We start from the raw sequence: 12,759 nt of genomic DNA, 5'->3' as shown, positions 1-12,759 counted from the left end.
CGTGAACAGTGTCTGTCTCCCCCCTGCCTACTTTGTCAGCCTCATCTGTGTGTCCCCCCTATGCATTGTTGGTTTCTACTGAGACCCACAGTTTGCTATTTTCTCGACATCCAATTTACTTTCGTCACTCAGCATCCTTGCTTGAGCTATCCTTTCTGCCTGGTATGCCCATCCTAAAATTGGTACCTGGAGATGCTGCCCTGAGACAGCAAGAGAATAAGTAATGCGTTTCCCCTGTCCGTTTCCCATGACTAGAATGAAGAAAGGGACAGCCAGTTCACAAGCATGCCAGACACTGTTCTAAGTGCTAGGGAAAAGCCGTAAGCCAGAGAGTCACCACTCTCCTGGAGCTTACACTCTGGTGAGAGGAGACAAACGTTAAACCTGTAAACAAATAAAAATCTCAGATCTGGAAGTGCTGAGACCAGGGTAAACAGGCCGTGTGGTCGAGGGTGACTTGGGGTGATGCTTTAGCTAGAGCGGCCAGAGACTGTCTCTGAGGCGATGTTTTCACTAAGCCTGGAATGACGAGAAGGAGACAGAATGTGAAAGCCTGGAAAATCATGTTTCAAGCTGAGGGGCAATAATTCAAAGCCCCCGCGATGGGAACAAGTTTGGTTGAGGGAAAGAAGGAAGGCCTGTGTGGCTGGAACAGGGACTGTGGTGACGGGGCGAGAAGTGAGGATAGCCTTTCAGTCACAAAGGTAAACATTCTGTGACCTGAAACAGGAAGGGGTATGATGTGATTTAGGATATTGAAAGCTCAGATTAGCTGCTTTATGGAGAAGGGGGCAAGAATGGAGAAGGCAGGGCGTCCAGTTAAAATAGTCTTCTAATAGTTCAGGTAAGATGTTGATGACTTGGACTAGGATTGTGGAAGTGTTTCGAAGTTGAGAGAAATGGTCAGATTGGGGATATATACAGAGGGTGCCAAAACAAATGTACACACATTTAAAGAAAGGAAAAAACTATTAAAATTGTAATACGATGAATGACGCTAGCATTCATTTGATTACCGCCATCTTTTGAACGAACATCAAACTACACATTGCTACTGTAATTCAATTCAACTTCGAAAAGCAACACATAGATAACATCTCTTAAAATGTGTATGTTTTTTGGCATCCCTGGTAGTTTTAGTTTGTTCTGACCTCAAAAATCCATGAGGTATTACTTATTATTACTCATGGATTGGATATGAGTGAATGGGAAGGAGATTCTCGATTTGCCAAACGAGAAGGATAGCTGTGCCATTTATGGAGATGGAAAAACTTGGACGTGGTAATGGGGTATAGGTGTTTCGGATAGACCAGTAATTCTGTTCGCGGCATATTAAGTTTGAGATACCTACTAGATAGTTAAGACCTGGAGAAGAAAATGTTTCAATCAGGACGTGGTCAGCTGTGGCAAATGCTGCCGAGATTTCACACAAGATGAAGACAGAGAATTGCCCACTGACTTATCATCCCCATTTCATAGATAAGGTTATTTGCCTTAAGTCATAGAACTCTCCAGTGGCATTCTGACTGCCCTTAATGCTTGGTTGGTTTTCGTATGCAAAGAGCATGTCACATGCCACCAACGGTATGTGTGCTTTAGTGATGCTTCTAGTGGCAGTGATGTGTCCAGTAGGCTCCTTGCCCTCTGGCTGAGTCCTCCGTGCAGCTTGCAATATGTATTGTAATGTTGCAGGACAGTTTTCTTGGTCTGTAAGGTTCTGCCATGGTTGATATAGCACCACAGTTTTGAAAAGCGTGTTTTATAACATGCTGTAAAATTATGCTGAACTTGCCTTTACTATTATAGTTATGGTATTTTAGAGTTATTCACCATTGTGCTGGAAATGAGACTGCTCAAGGAGATGTCAGCTTGAAATAGTGCTTTATTGCAATAAAGGCCACTGTGCCGACAGTCTAGAAAAGAGGCTGTCAGTAACCATTTTAGTTCTCTTCTGGTTAAAGTGGATCTCAGAAACTGATAGAAAAATGGCAGAAAGAATTGGTAGGAAGTCTGTGAGGATCTGACAGTAATAATATATAATGGGCAAATTTAAAGTAACAAAAGGAAATTAGACTGGGGTAATTGTTTTCTTTTTTTAATTATTTGGGGTCATTTGCTGTCAGGTGTTCTTTGTTCATAGGTTGTAAAGGCTATAGTTGAAAGGACCTTAGAGGACTTTTAATTCTGACTCTGCCATTTCGCTGCATGACCTTGGGCTTGACACAGGTCTGTTTTTCTAAATCTGTTTTTTGAAAAGAACAAAAGTAATGACAAAACTATTTTCTAACTCTTGGGCTTGTTGTAAAGATCAGTGTAGGTGAAAGCCATTTGTAAATTGTGAAATGCTATGCAAATATAAATGCCTTTTATAGTCACTAATTTGTGTTTGGTTTATGAACAAGTCAAATAAATATAAAGGAAAACATTGTGCAGATATATTTGCATGAAATATGTCTAAGAACTGGTTCAGGTATTTATCAGGCCAGCATCAGTGGGCAAAAGGTATGAACAGGCCGCACAAAAGGTAATATGCCTTGAAAACCAAGATGGAAAATGGTCACTCTTGTCACTCAGGAAGTAAAGTGTAAATAATTGGTTACCAGTTCACACCTATTATCTAAAAATTTATCAGTTCGCCGATAAGGCTTTGGGGAAATTGGTTCATCTATACAATGTTGGAAAGTATTCATTGGTACAATCCTCATAGAAGACAGTTTAATAATGCAGAGCATTGTTAAAATGCTCGTTTCCTGTGATTCCTGTACATTTATCTAGCTATTAGTAACAAGAAAAATATTGTGTATAAGGACGTTCATTGCACTGTTACTTGTGACATTAAAAATTGGGAACCATCTGTATGTCCTGTCATTTGGTAATGATTAAATAATAATATCAAAACTTAATGAACTAATATGAAGCCATTAAAAATAAAGATGAAGGGTAGTGACGAAGGCTAAATATGAAATGCTTATGAAGGAAAAGAAAATACAGGATTCTAAATTACATCTATGTAAACAGGCAGAAAGTTGCAAAAGACAATGAAAAAATGGCAATGGTTGTATTAAGGAAAGGGGGACTACAAATCAGTGTCCTTTTAAAAGTGTTTTAATATTACCATATGTTTAATAACAAGTAAAATTTGAGCGAAGATATTATAATGAGTAAACTTTCTCTAGGTTATCTTATCTCCGTGTACTTTATTCCCACAAATCTTGAAGCCAGTCTGATCAGCCATAACTCTTAGACCTGCTATTTCTCAGCAAACTAAGGGAAATATTTGTGTTTATAGGTAAGGTTCTAAAATTTTACTTAAAGTTTTGTGGCAGTTCTTAATAATAGTGATAAATGGAACATGAAAATTCTGTGTAATGGATGGGCACTGGGGTCACAGGGAATGATTTTTCTCTGGGCAGGTAAGATCGGAGAAGTCAGTTATTGTGGCTTCATTTTTACCATTTTACAGCCTGAAGTAGCTCACCTTGCGAGCTAAGGAGAGAGGAAAGAGAAAAGAAGCAAAAGATGAGGGAGAGGAAATTTACTGGGAATATTAAGGAGTAGATTTTATAAACAGGACATAATGTGGCTGGAAGCAATTAAATAGTCTGGAGCATTTTAGTTTGATTTGGAACAAATGTAAAGACCCAGCATGTATTAATTTTACTGGGTTGTTGCCTGAAGTATTAAACCAGATGATATCTGTATTTCTTCCAGCTTCATAAAATTCTTGGAGATAAGGTGAACAATACTGCTGTAATTGAAAAGCAAGTACTAGAACTTTGGGACAGACTGTATCATTCCTGGTTTGTAAAGGTAAGTAATTTTAGCTAAAGATTTCAATTGTAAACTAGTAATGTACTTTTATTATATAGGCCCAACAATTAGATTAGATTAACATTGGAATTTCTTTATTGAAATTTTTAAGATGCGAGGTCTTAAATCTTAAATTACTAAAAGTCAGCATGAGTTGATGGTTACTCCCCATGGCAGAACTCACTAGCCCTCTGGTGTGTCAATATTCCATCCTCTGTTCATTATCATCAACAGCATCTCATCGTCTGGACTGAGCTCTGTGCAGTCAAAATGTAATGCAAGCCACATAGGTAATGTTAATTTTTCTAGTGGCCACTTTAAAAAACTAAAAATAAATAGGTGAAATGAATTTTAAGAATTAATTACTTAACCCAGTAAGTAACCCAATCAATATATTATTTATACCGATAAAACATTTTTAATGAAATATGGGTGTGTGTGTGTGTGTGTGTATATATTCTTTATTTATTTATTTATTTTTCCATATTAAGTCTTGGAAATCTGGTTTGCATTTTATATACTAACAGCACATTTCAGTTCTTGAACTAGCCACATTTTAAGTGCGCAGGAACCACATGGGGCTAATGGCTACTGTTTTGGACAGTACAGCACTAGACATTGAGAGCTTTCTCTTTGAGGAAGTGGAAATAGATCCAAAAGTTTAGAGATCTTTATTTTAAATCAACCTTGTGTGCTACTTGTGCTTATGAATTCGTACGTCAGAGTTTATGCTGGAAAAATATTTTTTCACTAAATATAAAAATTACAGTTTTGAAAGCAACTGGTTGTGGGGGGCCATGGCACAGGGTTGGCAGGGCCTGTGAGCCATCTGGAGGTGTGTCACGGAAGATGCGTCTCCAGCGGGAAGGAGGTAGCGAGTGGGGCAGAGTTTGTGGTGATTTTTCCCAGGGTTGCTCTAAGGAGAGGAGTGCGTATGTAAACCTCTTCTCTTGGGGTAGGGAAGGAGGGCTTAATTTTAAATTTGAATTTGTTGCTTAGTGTCCTGTTTGGGATTGTGTCCTCTTGTCCTGGGAGGAGTTGAAGGAGAACAGTGTTGGTTTTTGTGGATTTCAAAGACTGGGAGTTAAAATGAATTGGGGAATCTCTAGGTAGATATCTGCTGAAGAGTAGATAGTAAGTTTGTATCTATTCCTTCTGCTAACTCGGGGGCTTCTGCTTCTAAACAGTTTTTTAGCATCTCTCACCCGCTTTGAGCTTCCTTTTATAGTCCAGGGAGGTCAGTGTTTTAAAAATACAGGTTTGTAAGTGATTATGTATGTTGCTTTCTTTACCTCTTTTACTAGGACCTAATGTCTTTATTGCGTAACGAGGATTGATATCACTATACTATTAACAAAAGTGGGAGAATGGAAACACATGCAAAACGTTAAGAACTTACCTCTACTTCTGAATTTTAACCTCAGGAGTCACTTTGTTTATTCATATCTCTTTCAAATCTAGTTATTCCTGCATTCCTGCAAATGTAATTCTCTTCCAGGTGGACAAGTTAGGTCTACTCACCCCCACCCCCGCCGTTTCCTTTTCATATTCTTTTTTTCCCCGTTTTACTGAGATATTGACATATAACATTGTATTAGTTTTAGGTGTACTTTTTCATATTCTTCTCTCCTCCCTGCTCTCTTTATCTTGTATGGAAGATTAATAAGGGAGATGAATAAAGGAGGAAAAAAGCAAAAATGGGAGACTAAAAAGATAGAGGTACGAAAAGAGGGGAAAGATGGAAGTAAATGCTGTGTTCGTATACAGTTGAATATACTGAGGAATCAAGTGTGTTCACAAATGTATTTAGGAGGGAAGCACTTGAGCTAGGCTGAGACATAGTAACTATTAATAGAATGTAAACAGAAAAATATCTTTCAGGTCTTTAGGTGGAGTTCTTAATTGATTTCTTAAGTGATGCAAAATTTTTCACTTCTGTGTACTTACTAAAGTGCTCAAGTGGACCTAAAACAAAATAGGCTATGTATACATTCTGTTCTTTAGGTTAAGATGGAGATTTCATGTCTGACCTGTTTTATTCCATAGAACGTAACGCATTCTGGGAGGCACAAAGGACACAAGCTGCACATAGGTCGTCAGAACGGCTGGCTGGGGGACATGCTGGACTGGCAGGACATTGCCTCCTTCGTTCACGAGAACATTGAGACGTTTCTCTCGGTAAGAAGTAGCATTTATAGTTCAACTGGACTTAGAAATAAAAATAGAAACGCTAATTCCCAGCTTTCTGCACACACTTAAAGGCCTTTGGTTCCCCTGTTTTTAATACCACGACATTTACACTTTTGAAAATTCTAAATGCACTTGAAAGAGGTCTAAAAATCAAAGAGCTCAGGTGCAGCTCCCCTAATGCCTCCTTTGTGGCTGAAGAGTAACCAAGAGATGCCGAATCAGGAAGCGTATGCACAAGGCCGTGGCTCTCAGATTGTGAGACAGTGTACTCGTCCCTTTCGGCTGAGCAGAAGGAATGTCCCCAGCTGGACCACTAGAGAAGGGAGCTGCCTTTCTGAGGGTGAAGCCCATTGGCAGGTGGAAATATGGTTTTCTTCCCTGTGCACTAGCCAACTTTGCCTGGTTTGTTGTTTTGTTTTTTTTTTTTTTGCAAAAGATGGAAGGCAGCAACAGCTTTCAGTGTTGCTAAGTTTTAACAACCACTTGTCATTCCATAGTGTACTTGGTAAGGTGTCTCAGCCTGTGGTGTTCCACAAAGACGAGAAGCATTTTCTTGGGAATAAACTTGTGACTTTCATCAAGTTGCCAAAAGTCGAGATTTGCAGTGCTAGACGTTTTTAATTTTTATCAAAATAATAGATGACCATAGCTGAAAAGTAAAAAATGCTCTAAGACTTTTAATTTAAAAAAAAGAAAAATAGCAGTGCCCAACTCTGTGCTTCTCCACTAAGTCTCAATCTCCAGAAACAGCTGTTAGTTCTTTTAGCTTTCTCTGGGTATTTACCTCTGAATTTCTAAAAAAAAAAAGTTTATGCTGCTCTTTTTTGGTTTTACAATTTTAGATATTACCTTTGGCTTTCTAATATAGAAGATGAAGATAAAGGTGTGACTTTTCTGCAAGTCCCTCCATGCCCTGTTACACTTCCTTTGGGGTTTTCTCGCAACTCCTCTAGTTAATACCCCCATGCTTGCACTCACACTTTTCCTTCCTTCGTCAAATAGAGCTATAACAGCTTGAAATGAAATCTGTGTCTTTCTGCCGGCATACTTGTAATACCCAACAGCTCTTTTTTATATTCTGAACCGCCCTTCCTAATCCTCTTGAGTACACAGAAAGGTTACTTGATGTTGACAACTACCAGTCTACAATTAATGTATTCAGTTAATTTCTTAAGAATCACCAGGGGGCATTTCCTATCAGTATGACCCAGAAACTATTTAAAACTTTTTTTTTGATAAAAATTCCAGAATGACTGAGGCTCCCAAAAGAATGCTTGTCAAAATCACAAGTAAGGTCATTGTTGGTTTGTTTCTTAGAATCAGTGGCATTATTCATTCATTCCTTGTCCCACAGGGTCAGATAGTCAATCATGCATATTTTTGTGGGCATTGTGAAACGTTTTCAAGATTTTATGTAAGGAGTTTTTGTAAATGAAACCAGCCTGCCCAAGTTCTCTTACGAAGACTGAGCTGAGGTTTGCAAGAAATGCCGAGGACAACAAAATATGCCTTTATAAATGGTACATTTGAGGTAGGAAAGGAATGGATAGGCCTTTCATAGCACAGATGGTATAACTTGAACATATGACAAGAAACAGAACTACGGTTTTGGAAAGGGCACCAAAATAAATTCAGACGCTCTGAGTTCTGGTCCCAGTTCTAGTTCTACATACTAGCTCCATGCCCTCGGGCAAGTTTCTAAAAACCCCTGAGCTTCAGTGTGCAGATCTATAAAATCAAGATGATACCTGCATTGCTTCCCTCACAGCGCTGTTGTGAGTTTTATGGGAGCGTTTTGAAAACGATAAGGGAAGGTGTTTTCCTGAACGTTTTGCTTCCTTGTTTTTCGTTAAGAGGAAGGATGCTTGAGAATAGAGCTGACATGATCATGAGAGTGTTTAAGTTTATGAAGAGAGAGGAAATGAAAGCATGTGGGTGTGCTGTAGGTATTGCACGTTTTTCTTTTAGTAATAATTAGCATATATTAATATCCTTCATTTTAATACCTGATTCTAGTGAATTTATAGGTGATGGGTCAACTGAAGTCAGTAGGTCTTGATAGAAAGGTCATCATCTATCTGAAGAACGACCTTCAGCTGCAGAGCTCTGCCCTTGACGTTCCTTGTCTGTTTATTTTACTGTGATTTTAGTGAAGATGCTTTTTTATTTGTAGATGAATCTAAGTTTGAGGTGGCAAGAGGGGAGGCAGCTAATAAGATAAATGCTAGATTTTCATGGCCTGCACTTGTGATCCTACAAGCATTGCGGCTTATTCTCCTGTAGGTATTTTTCAATGCATATCAGTTATATAGTAATAACCATGCTATATATAAAGTTTTTGTATCCTGCTGTTTAAACTTAGCACTATATCATAAATTACTCCCCTGTGTTATAAGAGATATTTTTAATGGCTGCCTAATATTATTTAGAGCAGCTTTACCATAATTTACTTAAGCATTTTCTTAACAACGTTCAAATGTTATCAGATTTTTTTTTTCCATTTAAAATAATACTCAGTTCTTGTCTTTTCAGTTTATGGTACTAAAACAGTATATTACAAGCACACGAGATACCTGTAGAAACTTCTTTCCCAAGGATTAGTTCTGACATTCAGTGTTCCCTCCTCTCAGATCTTAGAGTCTCTGTGGATTGTTATGAGCCGGAACGTGAGCCTGCTTTTTACCACTGTCACTACGCTCCTGACCATCCTCTTCTACAGCGGGACAGCCCTCCTCAACTTCGTACTGTCTCTGGTATGTACATACAGACAGCAACATATCAACGTTTCCTTCCCCAGTAAAGCAGATTCTTGGTTCCATGTGTGTTTCCTTCCTGTAGTTTCCAAATGTGATTTTTTAGGAGCTACTGTCCTTTGTTTTGCAGATAATTTTCCTGACCACACTATTTTATCTATTAAGTTCCAGTGATGAGTACTACAAGCCAGTGAAGTGGGTGATAAGCCTGACACCACTATCTCAGCCAGGTCCTTCCTCTAATATTATTGGCCAATCTGTGGAAGAAGCTATCAGGTAGGGATAAGACTTACGCTATTTTTATTGCCCTCAAAACCTCTTTCCTTGAGGAGCACATTTTCTGTCTTGAGCCTTCCTAGTTATATTCAGTGCTAAACTTGTGATGGAACTGGCATTTTTGAAAATCGTTATCTCCTTTTGAGAGTTTAGCCTCAAAAAAATAAGAGCAGAGGGTGAAAAGGGTAACTATTGTATTGTTCTGTACACCTGAAACTAACAATAAAAAAAATAAATTAACAAAAAAAAAAGAGCAGTGCAAATGTTGGTAAGAAAAAAGATATGAACGGTGCAAATGTTAAGAAAACAATTCAAAAGTTTCCATGTCTTACTCTCAAGCCTGCGGTTTACAAAGATTTCATGTCCTGCCCCTATCAGCTTTCTGCCCACAGGCTCCTGCTCTGCCTGTTCATCATCATGTCGCTTGCTCAGGAAACCTGCTTCTTATACCACATGCACACCTCCTCTTCTCTCGGAACGCTCCTTCTCTTCTCAGGAATTCTGTCTCTGCTTAGGGAGGGGAGTCGGTGGCCTTCCTGTCTCTTCTTGTCTCCCTCTGCAGCCAGGCCATCCCCTCGGCAGGGGATAGGTTGGATACTGGCAATGCAGCGTTTCTGGTTATCTTCAAGTCGTACGCGTAAGCTCTGTGTGCATTACAGGTTCTGGCCAGAAACTTGCCTCATGTCTTCTGGGACCCATGGATTGCAGGCTTTGTTTCTAAATGAGAGGTTTCTTTAACATGTATTCTTCATACACGCTTTCCAGATCACTGGCTCCTGTCCCCCTTTTCTTTTTCCTCTTTGGCATTTCAAGTGGGGAGAAGCTTTCTGATGCCCGAGCCTTGTGCCTCATTGCTCTGAACTCATTATTAACACCTCACTACATTTTTACTGTGGATGAGCAGCTAGCTACACAAATGAAATCTCACGTTGTCCATTGGGGCTTCTTTTTCTAACAAGTTGTTAGCCACGTGGTTGGTAAGCGTCTCTTGAATAGTGAGTCTTTGGCTGGCATTTCTCTTTCCATATATTTATAAAAAATACCACTGCTTGGAACCGGTCTTCTGCAAAAATCTTGATTTGACCTAATAATCCTGTCTGACTGAGCTTGGCTTAATTTTTCACTATATTCATGTAATAGCTGGTGGGATACCCCTGTGATCTTTGGAAAACCCTCTGTTACAATCAAATAGGATGAATGCTCCTAAAATATATTCTCTCTGGAAACTTTGGTAGGTTTTTTTTTCCCTTTTTCCTACTAGTAAGGCCTGGGTAAAGCCTTATGAGTATCTTGCTTTCTTGATTGGGCATCGAGTGGGATTGAAAAAAAAGGCTCATATCCTCTATGGTACTCTCGGTATCCATGTGGGGCCATCCATGTAAAGAGTCATTCCAAGTTTGGGAGTGTATTATCCAATGTAGCAGTTGCAGTGTGAAGCTCTTCTTCAGGAAGAGCTTACTGGCTTTGGCATCTCTGCTAAGCCTATATGACTGTTGGTTATCATCTTATTGAGCAAGTGCAATGGTGAAAACTCCAGGAATAGATTAACGTTAGTTTATATAAATTGACATTTATCTGACTCAAAAAGTTATGCAGATGCTCTATGAAAAAGGAAAAGTAAACTTCCCCCTTCCTAATAGAATAAAGCCATTTAATCAACCATTTCAAAGCCTGGCAGAATCCTCTAGTTGTTGTGGCTTAAGCCAAACTTGACAGGAAAATATTTACCTTGTCCATAAAGAACTTCAAGAAAGATAACTTGATTTTCCTAAAGCAGATATATCTTTATTAGTCCTGACACTTATTCTCACACAAGCTTTTATCTTCAAATCACAGTTCTTGAATTTTCTCTTGTTCTGCTTTCTTAGAGTGAGCCGCTTGCTAACCATCCTCAGAATGTCTGTCATTGAGTCGCCTTTTTTTTTTTTCATGACATATTTGGTATTAAAACTTAGTTCTCCTTTGTTCTAAGCTTAATTCTTTAATGTCATGATTGGTAAGCAGAGCTGCGATTTGCACCTAGGCCCGGCTGATTGAAAGCACAAACCCTTCCGGTATACCATGATACCTTCTCCCAGGAGGAGCTGGTGGGGGAAAAGGGCATGAGTTAAATGTGTGGTTCTGTTATGCTATGCATATGGACACATGAAGCTGATGGCTAAGAATTCAGATCTTGGCAAAGGAGGGAATTGGAGATTAGGAAGAGTGTGGTCATCTACAGAGATAGAAGGAAATATATGTCTTTCCACTAATTAGATTTGCCATCTTCTTGGGTTTGCACACACTAATTATGCACTCTAACAGTAGCCCATGTCCAAAGGATACTGGGACGAAACCCATTCATTTTATCATCTTATTTTTAATACAAAGAAAATTTTTAACCATCTTCAGTACCAGAACTATAATCCAATGGTTCTTAAAACTACTAGAATTTTGTGAGTCTGAAAAATATGGTGCAGACTAGAGAACTTGTTATAGCCTGGTTCATTTTTCTAACCACAGCCATATCAAGTTACATAAATTAAAGGTTGTAATTCAGGATGATTCAGCAGTCTAAGTGCTTGTGGTGTATTTATTTACTGGGTCAAATTCAAGACTTAAATAAAAATGTACAGGTTTTACATAGATGCCTCTGAAGAACATTCTTGTATATATAGGAGAGCAGTAGGTTCTGGTTCTAAGCGCTGTTTTCAAACTTTTCATTCTGAAAGATTGTGTTCAAGGTGGAATATATTTCTTCATGGAGAAGGATTTTACGAGGAAAAATGTTATACAAATGATTATGACAATATTTATTATAATGTCCTGAGAGTGTAGTTTAGTTTGCAAATTATAAGCATCAATTTTATAAGCATCAATCATTAGTCATCATCAATGTTGCAGGTAAGCTGGTCTTTAAGCCGATATAGTCCATTAATAAGTTAAAAGTTGAATTGAAATTGGGAGTTAAGTGCATGACCAGCCAGTAAAAATGTCTTTATTCCTCAAGCGTTGTCTTTTGACATATGTGGCTACTTTATAATCTGTCTCATTGAATTTTTGAACCTCAGTTTTTATTCACAATTCTGAATACGTATTCTGAATGGAATACATTTGTGACTTGTGTTTTCATTTCATGAATTTTTGAGTTCGTGGCATGCATCCCTTATCCCCAAACCATTTTCCTCCCCTAGAGCATGTCGTATCCCGAATGTCTGCATCACGCCCTTCTTTCCTGATGCTCCCATTCTGCTTGCTCTGGTGGGGATATTGCACATTACTAAGTTGCATGTTGTCACGGCCTCAGTGCAATTTAGTGTGTGTGATATTTTCACATGAGTGCATGCACACGGGTATGGCTCTTGCTTGTGGGATCACAGCTTATCAGTACCGATGCCGGGGGTTGGGGGCAGGGAGTCCTGATGAATTAGATGGGAGAACGTATGTACTGTGAGATTTTCATTTGGAAAGTGAATGTGCTTCCCACCTCTACCCACAAGTTTTGGAGAATTAAAAGTATTTGGGTTAAAAAAAAAATCAGCATCGATCATTTAATCAATATTTCTATTTTTAACTTTGAGCAAATTAAGTATTTTTGGAAAGAAATTCTCATGGACTTAAGGTTATAAACATTATTTGTGTAAAATATGTAAGAAGGAGTTTAAAGCTGTTAGAAAATGTGTTTTCATTTATTTGAAGAGCTATCTCTCCTAATACTGGAATAGAAAGACAATCTCTTATGCGTAATTAT

General features: G+C 38.5%; 1 protein-coding gene across 3 annotated transcripts in view; it reads left to right on the top strand.

Annotated features, from left to right (window-relative positions):
* The window catches only part of TMEM245 (transmembrane protein 245), a 91,232-nt gene that overhangs the window by 47,365 nt on the left and 31,108 nt on the right, over window positions 1-12,759 (top strand). For all 3 annotated transcript variants that reach the window (XM_019635907.1, XM_019635906.1, XM_019635908.1), the window contains 4 exons: window positions 3,712-3,810; window positions 5,857-5,988; window positions 8,631-8,753; window positions 8,884-9,029. In XM_019635907.1, the coding sequence (XP_019491452.1) occupies window positions 3,712-3,810; window positions 5,857-5,988; window positions 8,631-8,753; window positions 8,884-9,029 (500 nt within the window). The remainder of the gene's footprint in view (window positions 1-3,711; window positions 3,811-5,856; window positions 5,989-8,630; window positions 8,754-8,883; window positions 9,030-12,759) is intronic.

The sequence above is a fragment of the Hipposideros armiger genome, unplaced genomic scaffold (genome assembly GCF_001890085.2).
Source record: "Hipposideros armiger isolate ML-2016 unplaced genomic scaffold, ASM189008v1 scaffold_24, whole genome shotgun sequence".
NCBI lineage: Eukaryota > Metazoa > Chordata > Mammalia > Chiroptera > Hipposideridae > Hipposideros > Hipposideros armiger.
Note: the sequence above shows the minus strand (reverse complement) of the source record. Positions and strands in the feature narration are given on the sequence as shown.